This window comes from Jatropha curcas, chromosome 2 (genome assembly GCF_041381405.1).
Source record: "Jatropha curcas cultivar XTBG-Jc1 chromosome 2, XTBG_Jcur_1.0, whole genome shotgun sequence".
Taxonomy (NCBI): Eukaryota; Viridiplantae; Streptophyta; class Magnoliopsida; order Malpighiales; family Euphorbiaceae; genus Jatropha; species Jatropha curcas.
This window is the reverse complement of record NC_143152.1, coordinates 2,071,314-2,093,017: the sequence shown is the minus strand read 5'-3', so window position 1 is coordinate 2,093,017 and position 21,704 is coordinate 2,071,314. Positions and strand designations below refer to the sequence as shown.

The 21,704-nt window shown below is 28.6% G+C and overlaps 1 protein-coding gene across 1 annotated transcript; it reads left to right on the top strand.

Annotated features, from left to right (window-relative positions):
- The first annotated feature begins 14,163 nt into the window (after positions 1 to 14,163).
- LOC105645075 (BTB/POZ domain and ankyrin repeat-containing protein NBCL) lies at positions 14,164 to 17,540 on the top strand. Its single transcript, XM_012230586.4, has 2 exons — positions 14,164 to 15,095; positions 15,941 to 17,540. Exons 1-2 carry the CDS (start codon positions 14,616 to 14,618, stop codon positions 16,940 to 16,942), a joined length of 1,482 nt encoding a protein of 493 aa, XP_012085976.1. The 5' UTR covers positions 14,164 to 14,615; the 3' UTR covers positions 16,943 to 17,540.
- Positions 17,541 to 21,704: the final 4,164 nt, after the last annotated feature.

The following is a 21,704-nucleotide window of genomic DNA, read 5'->3' as shown; positions in this document are numbered from 1 at the left end:
CTTATAAATAGAAATTAATATATATTTCCTCGTATAATTTTTTGCTAAAATTTATTGTTAATATACTTAGACCGTTGTAATATTATATTAAAATCCACCTAACATTTTTTAAGCTGCCTTTATTAATTATCTTATTCTTTGACATAAATTTTTTTAATGCTTAGTTGACATTTTAATTTAGAAACCTAATGTTCAATATTATATAATTAGAATCATCTCGTTATTGTTTATTTTTTATTTTTTAATTTAACTCACTAATTTCAACTATAATTATAAATTTTCTTTGGTCTCGAAAATAAATCCTATTCTTTGATGGATCAATTATCTTATACATACAAATAATTCCACGCAAGGAAATGACAAGAATACCCCCACTTTGTTCTCTAACACAAATTACCCATTGGTCAAAGACTCTTTTTAACTGCAGTTAACACTGTAGAGGAAGAGAAGATTGATCAATGAAAAGGCAAAAGGAATGAGAGAGACATCTCTTCTCTCTCTCTCTCTTTCTCTCCCTAGATGGTGGTGGTGATGGTGGTGACTGGTGACTGCAGGTGAGAGGGGTGGTGGTGACAGTGTTGCACGTGGGAGTCAGTGCCTGCTGTAATAACACAAAACAAAACTGAAAAAACAAAATTAAATTTTTTTTATTCAAAGAAAAAAACAGTACTCACTGTCTCATGCTCAGACATTATTATTATTATTAAACTGTGTCAAACAATACAAAATCTATCAGAAACAAGTAGAAGAGAATAGGGGACTGATGGAGAGTGATCATGGGTTACTGACACGTGTCATGCCTACATTAGTGTGTTTAATGCCTATCTGAGGACCGTTTCTATTAATTAGTACGGTTTCTTTAGCCGTTTTTTTTCTATTGCACAAAAAAAGAAACACTTTTGGGTAATTAATTAATTAAAAAAAGAAAATATAGTGAGTGAGTGACTGGTTCGATGCAGCTTTGGCTATGGTATAGTATTAAGAAGAAGAAGAAGAAGAAGAAGAAGTAGAGAGAGTACCATATAGTGATGGGGCAGTACTGTGGGTTGGGTTTGGGTTGAAAGGTCAGGTCATATGTCTACATCAAACTTTCCCACCCCAATTCACATGCATCTCTTGTCTTGTCAAATCATTTGGAACCCAAAAACAAAAAAACTCTTCTTTCTCTCTAATTTTCCTTTTGCATATTTCTACATATTACTTGCCACTATTTTTTTATACCTTTACCAGATACTTAATGTTAATGAGAAGTTTTGGCAGAAGCTGTGGTGTTGTGGATAGAGAGAGTTTTAGATTGTGTTGTTAAATTGTAATAATGCAAGGTTATATTATAAAAGAGGTAGGTCTATGTCCTTAAATAACCTCATGCTGAGTGAGGCTCCAATGAAAACAAAACAAATGAGGTAAAGTCATAAATCAAGTTGACATCACATGGTAAACTGAGCATAGGACTTAGGTCATACCTTCCTTTTGTTTGTTTGTTTCTAATATTTTATGGTTCTATATAGTTTTTTTTTTTTTTTTTTGCAATATTCTTGCATAACTGTTCACATGCTTGATTAACAAATTCTTGAATTACTCTACATAGTTTTTCCAAGAATCATTACTATTTCATTGTAGTTACTCAAACATCAAACGCATCAAAAAAAAAAAAAAAAAAAAACCTTGACAGATACTGTTATAATCCATTGAATCGATTGACTGTATAGTTATTATTATTTTCAACATCTCAATAGCATCTACAGCTAAACCATTCTTAAATTTAAAGCAGCAAAAATGTTGGTCAAGCCTAGCCCATTTATCATTCAGCCTAAAATGGAAGGTTGTACCTCATGCTTGGCTGGTTCCCTAATTTTGAACTAACTCCATAAATCAACCAACTTTTTTATTTTTTTACCTGCCTCTTTTTAATCTTTGACTACCCAAACTTCTAACACAAGGTAAATTCTGTTTATATAGTTAAAATTGTCAACTAATTTTAATATAATAATTAAAATTCAATTTATCGATACGTTATATTAAGAATATCATCAACAATTCACATTCTTACATGTATATTGCGCATTAGTGGGTTTAACCTAATAATAAAATATATATTCAAGTTTGGATATTTCTTTTTTTGGTACTTAAAGAACTATATATATTTTTCCTAATTAAAAAGAATTTCCCCATTACATAATAATTATGAATAAGGGTCATAACTCATAAATTCAAAATGTAAGTCATTTTACCTGTAAAGGGTAAAAGAAAAACAGGAAAAAGAGGGTATTGTGCGATTCTGAAGCAATAATAGATTAATAGATCATTCTGAGGCATTGTAGGGCTCAAGGCTTCTGCACATTCCTTTATCTGTTGGTTGCCAAATTAGAAGCCTCCAATGGAAAAAACTAGAAAATCTTGGAATTAATGTTTCTTTTTTTTAATTATTATTTCTATTATTCTTGCCAATTTGATAACTATTTCTAACTATTTGCATTTATAATTCTTATTTGTTTAATTAGTCTAATATATCATTTGATTTGTAATTTAATGATTGAAATTTGAAAGTTTCTATCCCTTGTTGTACAAAGTTAGAAATTTAAATTTCACTAATTAATTTTATTTTTCAAGTATCTATCTTATAATGTGAATTCAGATGAATTCAATATATACATATATGATATAAAAGAGAAGAATTCAAAATTTTTGAATCTCTCCCCTTTGCCCTCAAAGACAACGAATCTAATTGGTAAAATATAATTTTCATCTGGTTAATGTCCTGCAACAGCTTTTTTAAGTAGCGGTATTTTTTTTTATAGTGTTCGGTAACATGACATTTGAAGCAGCCTTTAAAGGTTAATATATTGTTTTATAAAAATTTAACTAATATAACGTTTAGCTTTTAACACTTAATGAAACTGTAGATTAACAGTTAAACGCTATTAAAATAATTAACAATTAACAAAACAATTAATTTTGCCAAACAAACTCTTTGTAAAGATTTGGAGCATGGGAAGCCCTGACTGAAAGTGGCTAGCTATAATTAATGAGAGTCTGATACAAAATCTAACTCAATTGATTGGTGCAAAAGCAAAGTGTTTGAAAGTTATGGTAGCTTTTAGAAGTTGGAGACAGCCTTTACAAGCAAGATTTTAAAGATTTGATTACATGTTCAGCCAAATCTCTTATAAAGTCTACAGTTTCTCTCCACTTTTTTTTTTTTTAATTTTAAATAAACATATAAATATGTACATATTCTATAGCATAGCATCCTTAACCAACACTTACTAGTGTGCTATAATGGACTAAGTAGTTATATTGGCAAGGGAATCCTTTTTCTTTTCCTTCCTTAACAGACTAATTATGCACTAAACCCAGTTTGGTGAGACCTTATTAGTAGAATTCTTTGCATATCAAACCATTTTTAATTTTCACTTTCATATCTATAATATAAAGTTGATAGTTTTTAGGAAAATTCTAATATTGTAAAACGCCAACAAAATAAACATTGGATTCAAACAAAGATTGTGTTTGCAAAATAAGGTTTGATTGAGGTATAGCAAGATATAGAACCATCAATCTAGAAAAAGAAGATGGGACCTAATAATATACTTATAGGAAAAGAAGTCTATAGAGCCACAATCACAACTTGCTCCACTCAGAATAAGGTTAGTGTTGCTCTCTCATGTAATGATGGGCATGGTTACCCTAATTGGTGGAAGTCAAAACCACCCAAGTGGATTTTGCTAGGATCACTCCTCTCCCTCTCTCTCTCTCTCTCTCTAGATATATATTTGCTTCAATTACAAGTGGGTGGTGGTCTCCCAAATGCCTGCATGGTCACTCAAAAGAGATTGCATTTACACATAATACAACTCTTCGTTTGCTTTGTTTTTCTTGAACAACATTACCATTATTGAACTTCTCTTTTTTATTTATCGAGAAGACTTAATGAGTCAAAATAATATTGCGGACTATAAAATATAAATAATTCTCTCTTAGACTTACTACAGTGATGAAAATATTTTCGATCAAAAAATCTTAAACTCGAGATCTCTTACTTCTCAGGTAAGTGAGAAAACCAATTAGATAATAACTTATTTGCATTATTCTAACTTTCTCTTTCACAAATGACGAAGCAAGTCACATGACAAGCTTGCATGCACTATTGTTGCAAAGTCTATAAAAGATCTCACTAACGTATAGTGAAGCTAGTCAAAATAGGATTTTATAAATTGTAATTTGACCCGTAAATCACTAGTCAACTTCATTTATTTTATTTAATATTCAGGGAAAAATTTTACATCAATGAAACTTCTAGATGGTCATATATAATCCCTCCCCCCTCCTTTTTTTTCTGAGAAGTCTAGATTTTCTTACCTACAATTAGATTAGAATTCTTAATCATTATTTTTTTGATTTGATGACAAGTAGATGACATCAACTGATATATTGTACTAAGAATACTCTACAATTTGATTAATTAATGATATTTTTAAATTTATAAATGAAGAAAATGCATATCCTTTTAATTCCAGTTATTTAACTTCATAAATTGAATCCTAATCAATTAGATAAGAGAATTATTATATTACCCAGATGAGTAAGATGAGACGACAATGATTCATTCTCGGTCAACGAGATGTCTCGAGTTCGAGCCATGATTATGGAGTCCTCTCGAATTTAAACCATGACTATGGAGTCCTTTTAAACATCTGTGGACCTATCTGGCGGGAATTCAGATCGGATGCTGGATTGTTAAAAAACTAACCAAAAAGAATTATATATTACTTTTGATAATTGGAATTTATAGATAAGACCTTACTTTTTCATATTGGGACTCAAGGTTTTATGTAGATAAAATTCATTCAATAGCAATAACTATTAACCCTAGGTTTTGAGTCCTTAACTTTATAAATAAAGCTAGAATTTCATTTTTTTTTTTAAAAAACAGTTCATATATAAAAAAGAATCAAATCCCTCCATTTTTACCAAAAAGAAAAAATCGCTGGTGACACTGAGGTTTTAAGTGTTTGGTAAGTAGTCGTCTCCAAAGGGCAAGAACAGAAAAATGTAGGGTAAATAACGGTGTTGAGGAAGGGAAATTTTTGTTGTCAAACTGTAGTATTTCACATAAAATAGATTGATTTGTAGGTCCCATGCACATCAAATCGATAGATTGTTTTTGCTTGCTTCGTTGACTGTATAATTACATACAACATCGGCCATCCCACGAAGATGACCCGTATTTTTTTTCATTTTTTTCTTTTTTTTTTTTTTTTCGATTTAAACTATCGGTGTCTAAAATACATTAACTCGATTTGTTTCTTTTCAAGTGTTTAAAGGGACTCTAAGTCTAAAGCTTAAACTTAAGAACTTTGATTATGGAAGATTGAATCTTATCCGAACTTTGATTAATAACAAGACTTAATTAAGTTCAAAACAATTGTAAGGATTTGAATTTCTACGAGATAGGTTCTAAACAGTTGTATTATTGGGTTTTGTTTATAAATTAGATATAAATAAACACATATGCCAGTAAATATTTTGGTATGTTATTCCTTAACATTTGTCCTAGATCACATGGATTTTCTTGGATGTAGGTGTCATTTACAAGCACTCCATGATTAATGTCGCCAATTGAGGACAATGTTTGTCCTCTTTTTCTTCGAATTATTGGTTGTACATGTCAATAAGATAACCTACATGATGTAATACAATGCATTGTATAATCATAATTATACATAATCATATATATATATGCATCAACTAATGGGTCCATGATCCTAATTTTTCCATATTTTCCCCTAATAAATTGTGGGTAGGCAAGGAAAAACACTTGAACACGCTAAGTTGCTCACAATGATTGCTTGAAAAAATGAAATTGCTTTAAAGAAAAACACATGAATTTCCCAAATTAATATATGGATTTTCACTATATAGTGGTCAAGAAGACCATTTTTAATCATACATGTCAAACCCTAATCATTTACTCCAAGACCCCATTGGGAATTATGTCTATATATGAAATAGTAGATGTGTCAAACCACATTTTGTCAAATTCTAGCTAAATTAGAAGTAGTGTTTGTGACCTTTATGTCTATCTTTTCAGCAAGTCAAGAACTTACAACCCTTTAAAGAATGAAGAATTTTAGTCTTTGAAGAGAGAGCTAAGAGGAGCCTTAATTGGTGGAATGTGCAAATTAGATTTTAGGATATATGCCCCTAAGTTAATGGATGGGAGAGACCTTTCTTATTGTTTCTTTGAGCTGACTCTAACACCACCACATATGGCAAAATTTTAATTGTGGGTGTTTTGACCTAATTCTCTCCACAAAATTATACCTAATGTCAGCTTCACCCCCCACTTTCTTCACCCAATAACTTACTAGACATGAAAGATTTTATATTGAAAGAGAAAAATTAATTAATTAAGGGTCCTACAACTAATTTTCAAATGGGTTCCACCTAGCTAAGACTAAGAGTCCCCCAATTAAGTCCAAAGTCAAATCTTGATTCTTTACCAAATGTATATATTTCTTGAGTTTTAGTTTCTTTGGCATTATTATATCAATCGTTGTTAAAAAATAATACTTTATTAAAATATTAATTAAAAGTCGTTACATTTATCTCTTCAAAATGAATTCTTTCACCTATTTTATTCATAAAAAACTTCAATACAACTAAAGAAAATTGTTTTTTTTTTTTTTTCATATTAGTATGCAAAGTTTTAATTTTAATGGTAACCATATAATGAATTTCTTTTAGCTGACCATCAAATCATGGAGTTTTGTTCTTATGAAAACTTTGAACTTATATATCTACTTGCATCCTCCTGAAAATAGACAGGATCTGAAATGGACTTGGAACTTTTTTTTTTTTTTTAAATTTATTTTTTGGAAAACACTTCATGGAATTGACTAGTCAATTCTTCCAATCTGATATTATTGATAATGATAAATGATATATAGGTAAATAATGTGGGCTGAAGTTCAAAAATTTCAAAGACTTCGATATATAAATTTTTTTAATGAAGGTAATATGGGCATGAGATTGATTAATATATTTCTAGGGCTCAATAGTATATCATCAAAAAACTTTTGATAAATGAAGATAAATTCTCATTTATAAATTAATTTGCACAGTGGATGGTCATCTTTAAAAAATTGGTGAAAACAACTGGGATTGAGAAGATTCGAATTCGAAATTTCTGAAAAAATCAATTGAACCACCACCCGATCACAATGTTTTCTCTTTTTTTTTCTTATAAGAAAACATAAAACAAATTTTAAAAAAATTGCACATGCATGCAAAATAGCTGGTGAAACTGATGGTAATTAATTTCATGGGAAGGGCACATCAGGTGTGACTGAAGATAGATACAGATCCCAATACTCTTAAGTAAAGTGAAACTGTTTTTTGGATGTATAATCTGATGACTTAAGTGAAGTTCACATCAGTCATATTCATTGCTTAAGCTATTCTTTCTTCTTCTTCTTCTTCTTCTTCTTCTTCTTCTTATTGCTGCCATTATCATATATACATAAGCTTTTGACATTTAGTAATCCAAGTCACAGCCGCCACCGCTACCACCATCTTTAAATATTCCAATTTTCAGTATTTTTGGTCAACAAAAACAACACAATACTTAAAAAAAAAAAAAAAAGAATTCATATGAATTATAATTTGTATGGCTATGGATGTGAAGGTTTGTTTCAATGATCTATTCCCTCACCTGACTTATAATGATTGATTGCAACAATTCCCTACTTTTGTCTTATAAATTACAATTTTGACTAATTCGGTATTTTATTGAACTAAAACTATATATATAATTTTATTTTAAAAATATATCTTAAATTCATTAATTTTACATTCTGTCCATCAATCCAAAGGACCACATAATGAATTTATTTGAAAATAATTTCCGTGGATTAATTTAATTTATTCGAAAAAATAATTTTTTTAAAAAAAAATAGTAAATTAGAAAAGAAAGGAAAATCAAAACAGTAACTAGTTGGGTTCCCAAAAAATAGTGAATAAGAGAACAGCTGTAGAAGAAGTGTGTAAGTGAAATATAATCTCCACGCGAATCACGCATGCCAAACACTCATTTGAAAAATTAAAATGTAAGGTCGTTCGTTGACGTACCGAATTTATTTCCCGTTTTTGACTGCCAAAACAGTTTTACTGATGAACACCAAAAATTGTAATTTAGTACATAAAATAAATGTTGTGTAAGCAATTATGTGCTTCAAAAGCTGTAATATCATTTCCAACTTTGACCAAAATCATTGATAATTATATAATTCACCAGTAATTATTGGAAAAGAAACTGTAAAATGAAGCTTTTGAAATTATTTATTAAAATTTCCATCAGCTGCTGAATCAAATATTTTGTAAGACAGAAGTTTAAATTCTTTTTTCTTTAATATTTATTAAAATTTCAAGTAATTGAAATAAAAATAATTAATTAAATAATGACTTGAAAAGAAAAGTAAAGTGAATTGCAATAAACAAAAGGGGTAAAAAATAAAGAAAAAAGAAAAAAGTAGGAGAGGACCACTCTATAGAAGGAAAGTTCACATGATCTTCTACCAAGTTGGGTATTATGAAAATATTAATTAATTTAGGAAACTATTTTTTTGCACTAAAGTGCTAAGAGAGGAAAAAAATTTTGATCTTGATTATTCTTTCCTAATATAGCATCTTATGTAATAATCTTTCCCTAATTATTAATCATTTAAGAATGCCGCTATCCTTTTATGGAATATATATATATATTTTTTTAATAGAATCATCATCATTATTGCTTTAATTATTCTAATACTAGTAATGGAGTATCAATAGTTAATGTTCAGAAATTTTTAGGCAAAGCCATGTTCACCACTAAGCCAGCTAACCATTACTTTAAAAAGATTTTAAAGTATAAAAGAAAATAATTTAATAACATAAAAAGGGACTTAAATAAAAAAAAAAATTCTCGAGATTTGACGTGTTATTTATCGCGAAACATACATATTACGTCATTATTTTCTTTTCGAAATAAAATAATACGTTTAATATTGCGGGTAATGATGATTTAAAAACTCATCCATCTAATGTTAAAAGTTCATAGAATGCTTTAATTACAAAAATAGATTCAAAATTGACGCGTTAGGTATCAATAGACATGATTTAAGAAGTCTTTAACGAGATTAATTGATTGGAGAGAAAAAGAATATTGATAGGCACAATATTCCAAATACATATGGTGATCTAAAATGGAAAAAATTCATATGGAAAGGCCATGTTTGAGGAAGTAAAAAATTGAAATAAGAGGGGAGTGTTATGGAAAACTTGGATACAGCGACAGTGGGAGAATAAAAGGAGGAGTGTAGGGGTGAGATAGGAAGGAAGAAGGGCGAGTGAAAAGACAAGTCAAACGTCAAATCGGGGGTCTTGAAATCATAAGACAGTCAGTGGATGTGTTGTCAATCAATAGGATTTTGTGTGTTCTTTCTTTATTTTTATTTTTATTTTTATTTTTATTTTTGGAATCTACACACACGGGGCAAAACAACAGCTTCTCCTTTCTATTTTTTTCCTTTGTAAAAAAAATTTTATTTTTTCACTAAAATAAAATTGACAGTAATTCTAAATTTTACACTAGTAAAAATATATATAATTGGTATAAGATAGAACTATACTATCTTGATTTAATTAAATTGGATTTTGTGTCGTGTCATTTACGCACAAGTTTTAGCAAGAAACAGTGAAACTCTTTTTCCCTTCTGCCTTATGCACGTGCCAAAGTCTTGTCTCACGTGCAGGTCTGGTCCCCAAAAATAATTAATTAAAAACTTGATGTTTCTTGTTGCTCTTGTTGGGCACTAGTCCCAATATTTGAACATGAACATTGAACCCCCTTCAAACGGCCGACACGCTTTCCAATGACCCTTACACCACCACTTCCACCACCACTTCACCACCACTTCACCGCCCCATCCACTTCTTTATCCCCCACAATTTAAGTTCTTGCCACTTCAATTATTTCTATCATTTTCAATCTGTCATTATCTAAATCTCTCAATCTTTATCATTAATATTTTTTTCAACTTAACCAACATTTGACTAGATGGGGGTAAAACTATCCTACTATACTAAATAAATTTTAGTTATACAGTCCGTTTGAAACAAATGAATTAATGATTGTAAAACTTATTAAATTTTAGTTGTACAGTCCGTTTAAAATAAATAAATTATGATTGTAAAATTTATTTGTAAATAAATTTAGGTAAAATTCATTTGTAAATAAATTTATCATATTTGGTATGCTATAATTTAAAATAAATAATTTAATTGAATACCATAAAATTATGTTTGGATAAATTTTTTAAATGAAAATTCATTTGTCTTTATTTCTTATAACACTCTTGACACAATAATTTAATAAAAATAGATAACAAATACCAATTATATTTATTATGTACAATATAATAACTTGTCATTTTTTTTATTAAAATCTAAATAATAAATTTCATATAAATACATATATAAATATTCCATGCTAATTATTTAATTATATAGACAGTAACATTCATCATAATAATTATTTTTAATTGATGTAAAAAATTTTGTTGATTTGAGCAATTAATTTGAAAACTAAAAAAAAAAATTACGAATGTTACTATTATTTTTAATTGCATTTAAAAACAATTGTTGAAGTTTTTATAGTTTCATATTAATAATAGCTAACGTTATTACTAGATTTAAAAAAAAAGTCATTACTGATTTCAAATTTTCCAAAAAATAAAAATAAAAATATAAAATAACATCATTATTGGATTAGAAAAAAAAAAAAAATTTAAGTTAGACATACTCAATTCCATAGAATTCAAATCTACATTTTTTTTATTCTAAAACACAACATTTTAAATTTCTACGACCGCTGCTGTTAAAGAAATTTTATTTGAATGTCCTTTTTTTTTTTTTTTCGATTGTACAAATATGTTTCCAAATAAATACTCAATTTACATATTTTATATTTTTTTTATTTACGGTTAGGATGTTTTCAAATTAGTATATACATACCGAGATTAGGATGATATTTGATAAAATTAAAACTTTCAATTCATCATGCTTATATGCATTTATAAAATTTTAAAATTTATATTATTGAATATGTAAAATTCAATATCAAACAGATGATAGTATGATTGATCTTCTCACTTATATAAAAAATGAAAGGCTCGAGTTCGTAGCCCGCTGCAAGTGCACTCATTTTAATGTAATATATATTTAAAAATATTATTTTTAAAATATTCATTAAAAATATTAAAATTTCCTGATTATTGTCTTAAAATATTATTTGGCAGCAGTGTAGAACCCTGATTAATGAAGAAGGAGAATTTATATGATTGCCAACTGGACTAACACTGTAAGTTTGATAGTTTATATTAAATTAATTAAAAATTTTGTAATAAATTAAGAAAATTACAGCAGTAGTAGTGAGGCTGTAATGATTTTGTTTAGAGCATGTCTGGTAAATAATAAAACTTGAGGAGACAAAAACACTTTTGTATTTCTAATGTGCTTAAACTTTAAGGTTATCTTTCCTAAGTCTCATAATTAATTGCTTAATTGTATTTTTTTATGTTTAATACTTTTCTAGATGTTTGTTTATATTAATATTTTGTAAGGCCTTGGTGTTCTTAATTTATAACATTCAATGATTTTATTATAACACTTAATATAATATTTTTTTTCTTTCTTTTTGAGAAATAATATTTTATAAATATGTTAATTGGAAAAAGAAAATTCTAAAATATATATTTAGGAAGTAATTTCATGAATCAATAATTAGGTATTGAACAAAAATTATTAATATAATAGAAAAAAAATCTCATCATTAATTAATTATTAAATCAAGCATTTAATGATCGAATTTTTTATTATTAAGTCAAGGAATAATAATTACGATTAAGGTAGAACTGAAAACTCTACCATATTACAATTCTCATGTATACAGTTTATAATTAATACATTAAAGTCGTTTGTATTATTATGACATGTGTAGAGGATAATCTTGATTATACAAACAATTAATTAATGCAAGATTACGCAAATTGAGGAACAACCTTTGAAAATAATTACAAGTTTCAATTACCAAGTCAAGTATATTTCATTGGGATTTGCAAATATATACTTCAAAATTTGCAAGAACATGATACATGTTGATGGAAGTATAACCAGCAAACATCAATCAGAAATTTAACCTGGAGTTAAATTTTTTATGAATAGATATAAATTACAATTATTCAATTGAAAATCAATAAAAATTCTAAATATAATTAATCATTTTCTTGTAATTAACCATTAGAAAATCCCAATTAATTCTCAATCTTTTTATTTTAGGTTTAGTTTTGGATATTAATGGAATTCATCAAAATGGAAAGTTAATAAATAATTTAGTAGTTATTATCGACGAGTGATAAGATAAATGGTTGGGACGTTATTCTCTATTGAGTAAGACCAATGGTTCGGTCCTCAAAAATAAAATTTACTTTAGTTTAGTAGATTGAGAATACACGTCTGATACGCCTTTTTACATTTTTCTTGTAACAAAAATAAAAAAATAATTCAGTAAATAAACCGAATTATTTGGCGTGTGTGTATATATACATATATATATGTAGAGGCTATCTTAAAAATTTTGAATATGCCAAAATTAATTAATTGATAAACGTGTAAGTGCTAACTTATTATTTGAGTAAGTAATTAAATTTTCAATTTTTGCAATACAATTAAATTATAAATTTTGATCGAATGAGAGAAAAATAATAGAAGCATAGATAATAAGAAAAATACTTTTTAATCAATATAAATTAGCCCAAATTGAGAATTAAAAAGAAAAAAATTGGATCAATGTGGTTGTGAAAAGCCACTATTGAATCAGTGATGTGTTATTGAGCTTCTCTACTCCTTTTTCTTTTTTTGGCTCTCCAAACGATCAAACAAAAAGAAAACGCAAATAAAAAGCCAAAATAACTAACAGTTTGAGTGCTAGGTCAGGTGTGGTGCACTATGATAAGATTCAATGTGCTTTATTTCATGTTAACAAAGCATAAAAAAAAAAAAATTAATTAACAATTTGTGCATATTTGATACATTAAATATGATATTAACCTCTTAATTAATAAGGTATGGATAATAAATCCTTCACCAATACTCTAATTTTCCAAATTTATGATATTTGGAATTGAATTTAGATATTTTAATGGCCAATTATAACAATCAAAACACTGTAATTTTCTAAATTTCTGTAAAAACTAAAATTTACTAAATTATAATTTTAGGTCTAATTATGTGATGTGTAAGTCATAAGTGTCAGTAAATTGCGCATTAACCTTTTTTTTAAGGACAAAATCGCACATTGACTTTTCTTCTATTAGATGGGATTCAAATTTATAATTTATAATTCTAATATCGATTCTAATTCCACTTAAACAAATCTTATTTTCTCACTTTAAAATGAGGGAGAAAATGATACAATACATAATTTTTTTTTTAATACAAGGGATAGGAATTCAAATCTAAATTTATTATTAGATCGTTTACACACTTACCACTAAACTATGATTTGGTGCGCGACGATATAATACATAATTAATATGAAAAGAAAAGAAAAGCATATCTGAAATAAAAGTGAGGGAGAAAACTGAATTGAATACACGTTAAACACACACACACAAGTTAGAACCCAATTGCTTCAACTATACATATATATATATATATTTTTTAAAAGGACTATTTTGTTGTACATCGGTAGAGCAACCATAAAATGATTTGAAATAATAAATCCTATAAATTAATAAATTTAGAGAGGTAAATAAAATAATAATTACATTACATCTTATAAAGAAAGCACATCATTAAAATTTAAATTAAAAGAAACTAAATAAATAAATAAAGGCATGGTCCCATATTAGTCTAGGAGTCAACACAATTAAGTCATAAAGAACATGATTTTGCCCTCAGGCTACGTGTACGTTCAATTCAAATAATATACTACTAAATATTATTTATTTTTATATACTATGATAAAAAGATTGATTATTATTATTTTTATCAAATAAAAATTCATAACCATTTCTTTTTATGTTATTAATTTAACCATCTCCCTTTTTTAAATACCTCAGCCGCCCAGAATAGCCACCCATATTGCCTTCTATCTCTCTCTCTCTCTCCCTTTCTCTCTCAAAATATCTAATTCCACACCGCAACACACCTCTCCATCGAGAGAAAAGAATCTCTCTTTCTCTCTCTTTTAAACACACAGTAACTCATACACTACCCAAGACCCATCATCATCATCATCATCTCCAGCAAGAACAAGAACCAACACCAAACAAGAACAACAAGAAAGAAAGAAAGAAAGAAAGAAAGAAAGAAATGAAAATTTTTCTTTATTACCCCCTTCTCTTCTTCTTTCTCTCTTAGCCCTTCAAATTAACCTCTCCATGAATTCTCTTTAAAGAATTCCCTAGTTTTTCCTCTCCCTTTCTTTCTCATACAGCAGATATACAAGAGCAACAACCCTAATAATAAAGAAAAAGTAAAGAAATATATATATATTTTTTAGAAGAACCATTACCATGACTCTTGAAGAATCCTTAAGATCTCTGTCTTTAGATTATCTAAATCTTCTAATCAACGGTCAAGCTTTCTCTGATGTAACTTTCAGTGTAGAAGGAAGATTAGTTCATGCGCACAGGTGTATTTTAGCAGCAAGAAGTTTGTTCTTTAGGAAATTCTTTTGTGGACCTGACCCGCCATCAGGGTTAGACCCGGGAAGCGGGTCAAGAATGATAAACTCGGTTGGAGGAGGATCGGCGACCGGTTCGAGGCAAAATGTAATACCAGTAAACTCGGTGGGATATGAGGTGTTTTTGTTGCTCTTACAGTTTTTGTATAGTGGACAAGTCTCTATTGTCCCTCAAAAGCATGAGCCAAGGCCTAATTGTGGTGAAAGAGGTTGTTGGCACACGCATTGTACCTCAGCCGTTGATCTTGCTCTCGATACTCTTGCTGCCGCTAGATATTTTGGAGTTGAACAGCTTGCATTGCTTACTCAGGTCTTGATACTACTGCTCTTTTTCTTTCTTTCTTTCTTCTTCTTTTCTCTGTCTAAAATTTTACCTACTGTCTTTGAATCTTGATTAGTGTGTGGAGTAGTCATATTGTGTTGTGGGTATGGAGTCACTACTGGTTTTTTTTCCTTTTTTTTTTTTTTTTTTATAATTTTTGGTTTTTGGGAAGTGGGAAGGGATTTTTTGAAGTGGGTGGTTTTCTATTTTCTTTTTCTATTTTTTTTAATTAATTTTGTTTTGAGGGATGGAGTTCTTATTATCTCATGGTGGAGTAGCTAAGTCATGAGGTGTTATCAATTGGGTGATCCGTTTCTTTGATGATTAGCAATAATCAGTAGTTTTCTTGAACTTTCTTGTTCAATTCTACCATTTTTATTTTATTTTTTCTGTTTAGCAGTTAATTAATTCCAATTATACACTGATCTTGTTCCTCCTCTTTCTTCTTCTTCTTCTTCTTGACTTCTGTTTCTTCCATTTTTTTATATATTGACCAAATTAGTACATGTCTTATTTTCATTAATATTGTTATTACATAGATAGAGAAGGTTTAAAAATCTTGATTTCATGTTAATTTCTTGACTTGAAATTTTCAATCTTTATTATATAATCTTTACATAGCCAAGAAATCCAAATATACTTCTTGATCTCCAGTCTTGTCTTCCACAGTAAAGCATACTCAACCGTTCCAACTGTAAAAACTTTCCCCATAATTAATACGGTTTAAAAATAAATTCATATTTATAATTTTTTTTAAAAGATCAACTGCACATGTATCATCTATCTGCAACTAACTATTTTCATTTTCCAATATTTCCGTTTTGTACTAACAGAAGCAATTGGCTACCATGGTAGAAAAAGCTTCAATTGAAGATGTAATGAAAGTTCTAATTGCTTCAAGAAAACAAGAAATGCACCAACTTTGGACTACTTGTTCTCATTTAGTCGCTAAGTCAGGCTTACCACCAGAAGTTCTTGCCAAACACCTTCCAATAGACGTTGTAGCAAAAATCGAAGAATTACGCCTTAAATCATCTCTAGCGCGTCGGTCTCTAATGCCACATCACCACCACCATCACCACCACCATCCCCACCACCATGATCTTACCGCAGCCGCTGATCTTGAAGATCAAAAGGTTCGAAGAATGCGAAGAGCTTTGGATTCATCAGATGTAGAGCTAGTCAAACTTATGGTAATGGGAGAAGGGCTAAATCTTGACGAAGCATTAGCTTTACATTATGCAGTAGAAAGCTGCAGCAGAGAAGTAGTAAAAGCCTTACTTGAACTTGGAGCAGCTGATGTTAACTATCCGGCTGGACCGGCGGGTAAAACCCCACTTCATGTTGCAGCAGAAATGGTATCACCAGATATGGTAGCAGTTTTATTAGACCATCATGCAGATCCTAATGTTAGAACTGTGGATGGAATTACACCATTAGATATTTTAAGAACCCTAACTTCGGATTTCTTGTTTAAGGGGGCAGTGCCTGGTTTAGCACATATTGAACCAAATAAGTTAAGGCTTTGCTTGGAATTAGTTCAATCCGCTGCTTTGGTGATTTCACGTGAAGAAGGGAGTGTTAATGCAGGAAGTAGTTCAAATGCAATATATCCGCCGCCGATTAGCGATCATGAAAATAATAGTACTAGTAGCGGTGGTGGTGGAAATTTGAATCTTGATTCAAGATTGGTTTATTTGAATCTTGGTGCTACAAGTGTAAGTGGTGGTTCAGGTCAAATGGGTTCAAGAATGGAAGGAGATGAGGATAATAGTCATAATAGCCAAAGAGGGCATGACCCAACAATGTATCATCACCACTCTCATGACTTTTAGCTTATTTTCAAGTTCTTGATCTTTAATATTTATATAAATATAGGGAAGAAGAGGAGGAGAAAGACAAGTTCAAACAACAAAAAAAACCTTCGTGAAAGCTCATGAAGATTATGATTAGTATTATTATTGGAATATATATATTTATATCCTTTTCTTGTCAGTTCTTTTTTTTTTTTTCCTTTTCACTTGCCTTGCCTTTCTTTCCTTTTTCTTTTTCTTGTATTTTCTTTTGGGTTCTCTGTTCTGTGTTGGGTTGTTTTGTGTAGGCTTTCTTTCAATGATGATCGTCATACGAAGAAGTGCAGTTTCATTGGAGATGGGATATATATCTTTTATATTTTCTCATTGGATGAGACAAGGAGAATCTGAGCTTTTGCTCTCTTTCTCTCTCTCCTCTCCTGAAGATGATATACGGAGGAAGAAAGAAAGAAAGAAAGACAAAGACAAAGAGAAAGAGAGAGAGAGAGGGAGAGAGAGAGAGAGAGAGAGACGGAGAGAGAGAGGGAGAAATACAGGTCAATCTTTTCAAAACCCGGCCTGTCAACTCCTTTGTATTTATTGATAAATCTAATATCATGGCCTATTAATTGCACCCTTCTATTTTTCTTGTCCCCCCACCCACCTCTCTACATATTACACATACACATATACATGCATATGAACATCAAAACATTAAATTGATCATATATTTAATTAATTTACAATTTGTTATGAGAAACTTAATTAACTTGATAATTAAGGGGGAGATTATTTATTTATTTTGGATAATTATAAGGGTGGTGGGGTTTGATGTTTTAATCATATATATATAGGCTTTGTTTGGACATGAGGTACTAAATATTCTATTGATGAAATGAGCTGTCTTTTCAAATTTTTTTTCCACAATTTTTATTATTTTTAATTTTAAACAAGAATTTTCTCAAATTTTCATGGGTTTTTTTTTTTTTTTTTTGTGAATTGAAGCTTGATTGGGTATGGGTTTAATTTTATTTTGTTTAAATATAAATTAATACTTGCTATTTTATAGAAAAAAAAATATATGTGGGTATTTGTAGACAAATTTGATTGGTTGTCTTGCATGGATGCAACACTGAGTGTGACTACACACGACAGCTTAATATATTGGTATTATCTAAACGTGGATTCTCTTCCATCTAAATCCTCTTTTTTGTCCCCCTTCTTCTCTTGCCTTATTTGGTTTTTCTTTTTCTTTATTATAACTCCAACAGACATACAGGTTAAACCCTAGCTAGGCCTTTCTTGATATATACATATTATATATTTATAAACCCAGTGGTGGGTGTTTTGGTCTCCTCCTTTTGATCCCTTACTTAGCTGCTCTTTTTTATATTTCTTGCATTAATCATCACCAAGCTCTTTTTGTCTCTCTTTCTTTAAGTTTCTCTCATGCATTGCCTCATAAATTGTTAGGAAACTGCAAGTTAAAGAAAGAGTATTCATTATGATCTTTTAGTTTCTGTTTCTCATAAAAGTAAACTGAAATATTACCTATTTTTCATGTGTAAGTTGGTTTTATTCATATATTTTCAGAATCCTATAGATTAAGTTTTTATGCTTTCAGTTGAGATTAGGTATATATACATATATAAATTGTTTCACTATTAAATTTTAAGAAAGAAAGAAAGAAAGCAGAATGAATGCCCTTTCTTTCGTTTTTGGTGGTTCTTTCACCCAAAATATAGTTACCAACGTTTGCATTGAAATGGGCTTTAGAACGTTTGGTTTTATGAACAGATGATCTTGAAACTTATTTACATCGAATTTTTGGTTTATGAACAGATGAAGAGTGATGTTTTATATTTTAGTGTGCATTTCAAATTTTATATTCTTGGGGTATATTATGTTAGACATTGATGAGATATGATACTTGACAAGTATTAAGTCAAATTTAATTACTTACATTTACATTTTGCTAAAGGTCATTTGCAATATAAGCAAAATAGATACATATGTTTTGGTGCAAAAAATGGAATCATTTAATTCCATTAAGGGCCTATGCACTGCATATGTATATGTCTGGTCTTAACTTCAATTGGATGACATGGACAAAGAATCACTTATCTTCCTTGTATTCCTAAAATAATTCTATTTGCTGTTTGTTTATGTATTTCAGATTTGATTAATTGAGTTTCAACACATAAAATTGAAACTTGTAAACAATTCATTTGTTTTGCAAATTGTTGAATTTACATTACGTTTGGATTAATCGTTAAGAATTCATTTTAAATATGTAATTTTTGCTAGCTCTTTAGCTTTATATATTTAAATATATAGTTTGTTTGCATAAACAAATTTCATTAAATTAAAAATGTATAATTTTGAATTTTTTTTATACCATTAAACATGAAAATATCGTTTTGTAAATAAATTTCAAAAATTTATTTTATAAGAAACAAGCAAATAGATTTTAATTTGACCTACACTATAAACATTATAGACTATTGATTTTTTTATATGCAAAAAACAAAAAAAAAATTATATTGTGTGTGTATTAATCTGACTTTGATGGACATATTCAATAATATATCAAGTATGAGGAGACTATGAAAATTATATTGTGTGTGTATTAATCTGACTTTTTTTTTTTTTTCTATGGGAAAGGAAAATATATGAGGGCCATTATGACAAATAGACATTTGAATATTAATAAGAATTTAGATTTGAGCTTCAGCATTTAAATAATGGTGTCAAATTTCAAGTATTCAATGATTTCAAATGACTAATTATAAATTTCAATTTTTATTTTCCAGAATATGTAATATATGAACATCTAATCTATTCTTAGGTTACCCCTAATGTCTTATTTATTTCTCATTTAATATATGCCTTTAATTACGTTTTAATCTTCTATGAGACTTTAAATGATTTATTAGAATGAAGAGAATATAAATGATTGTAAAAAATGAAGTTTATGATCTGACCTATGGAGGGAAATTCATTTTTTTAGTCCTTATTTAAGAAAATTGTGTGAAAATATGAAAAGTTATACTCATTTAGCTTTTCAAATGACTTTGGTTATTAAAAACTTACTTTCTATATCGCGTAATTTTCCAAATATAGTTTTTATTATCTTGGATGCTTTAGGTGAAATTTTAATTTCCTTATTGAAGAAGCATTCCTGATGAGTCTTTTCTCAAGTAATCATCTCCTTTATTAAAAGTATGAAAGTGAAATATCTGGACAAGACTATATATCTTCTCTCTGCAAATATTTATATATATATTTTTTTATGGATTTTCCAAGTAAAATTTGCTAATTTTCTTTTCTACTTTCTTCCTATCTCCTCCTCCTTCTTAGTTTAGGGTTTTGAATTTTATTGGATTTATGTTTTTTGTCAATTTGAAACATTTTTTTGGTTCAACAAGATCACCTGGAGCATCTTTTCTAGGCATAAAGACGACATAAAGCAATAATGGAAAACAAACAAAATTTTTTGACTCCAGCATGATTGAATTATTTTTACAAAATTGAGGGGTTAACTTCAATTTTTACTCATAACTATAGATCTAACAATGAAAACACATGAAGCCAGATAGAATTCACTCCACAAATCACATGCGTTGTTAGCTTATAATGGTTTTATAATCATAAAAATAATTTCATTTCAAAGTATTTAATTACTTAGAAACACCAAGGACAACAATTATTGGTTGACAATACTTTTTCCAAGCAAAAAACAGGGATTAAATTTTGAGAAAGTTCAAAGAATATAAGCAAAGAATGGGTCCATTTCTTAAGTACTCCAGAATGTAATAATTATGGTAGAAGAAGATAAAAAAAAAAAAAAAAAAAATAGTTCTTAGAATGTGAGTTTGAAATGGTCCCATGCGTTTGGTTATATAATTGGATTTAGCTCAAACACAATTGGTCAAAAATAGGGTGATTAAGGTCCACAAGTTTAGCTTTTAGAGACAATCTTTCCAAATCATGTTATCTCAATAGTATTCAGAAGCAACTAAAAAATGAGTGAATCTAGAGCTTCAACCTAATGATTGTACCTGCCTTAATTACCTAATCTAGTTTTAATATTTAGATTACTATGTTAATATCATTAAATCAAAGATAATTAATTCATTAAAACCAATGTATATGTCATAAACTTGATAGGAGAAAATAAAATGTTATATAGAATAAGTGTGGAGCCTTGTTTCTTATAGTACAAACAAGAACATTCATTCACTTTTGTAAATTTCAATTTTGTAGAATTTAATATAATATGATGAAATCAAATTGTAGTATTCATAAATAAACTTTATAATTTAAATTAACTTATGAATTTTAAGGGATAAAATTTCATAGGTAAATAAAATTTGACATTGAAAGGATTAAATACTTACTCCCTTAATAAATATAAGTCGTTTAAAACTGTTATACGGTGATTAATGAATCAATTAATTCTCTTAAATTATAACAAAATATTTATTAATTTGACTAAATTATCCTTTTAGACAATTATTGAGATAATTATATATATTACATTTAATATAAATAATAGTAAACTTCGAAAAACTTTATCAATTATTTATACATACTCAAAATCACTTATAAATAAAAGAATAATTTTCAAATGACTTATATTTATGGACAAAACGAATATAAATCGGTTACTTTTTTCCATTTCTCTTTAGTTGAAGTGAAAAAGAAGGCGAAAGAACAGTCGACTGCAAAAGTAAAATTTATTGTTTGGAAAAATTGAAACAAATAATAGTTTGCAAGACGCACCTTAGTGGCCATCAAAATC

Excerpts from the sequence above, each read along its gene's own strand:
- LOC105645075 (XM_012230586.4), top strand. The coding sequence starts at position 14,616 with ATGACTCTTGAAGAATCCTTAAGATCTCTGTCTTTAGATTATCTAAAT. Across the intron at positions 15,096-15,940 it reads AGCTTGCATTGCTTACTCAG|AAGCAATTGGCTACCATGGT; the intron begins GTCTTGATACTA and ends TTGTACTAACAG.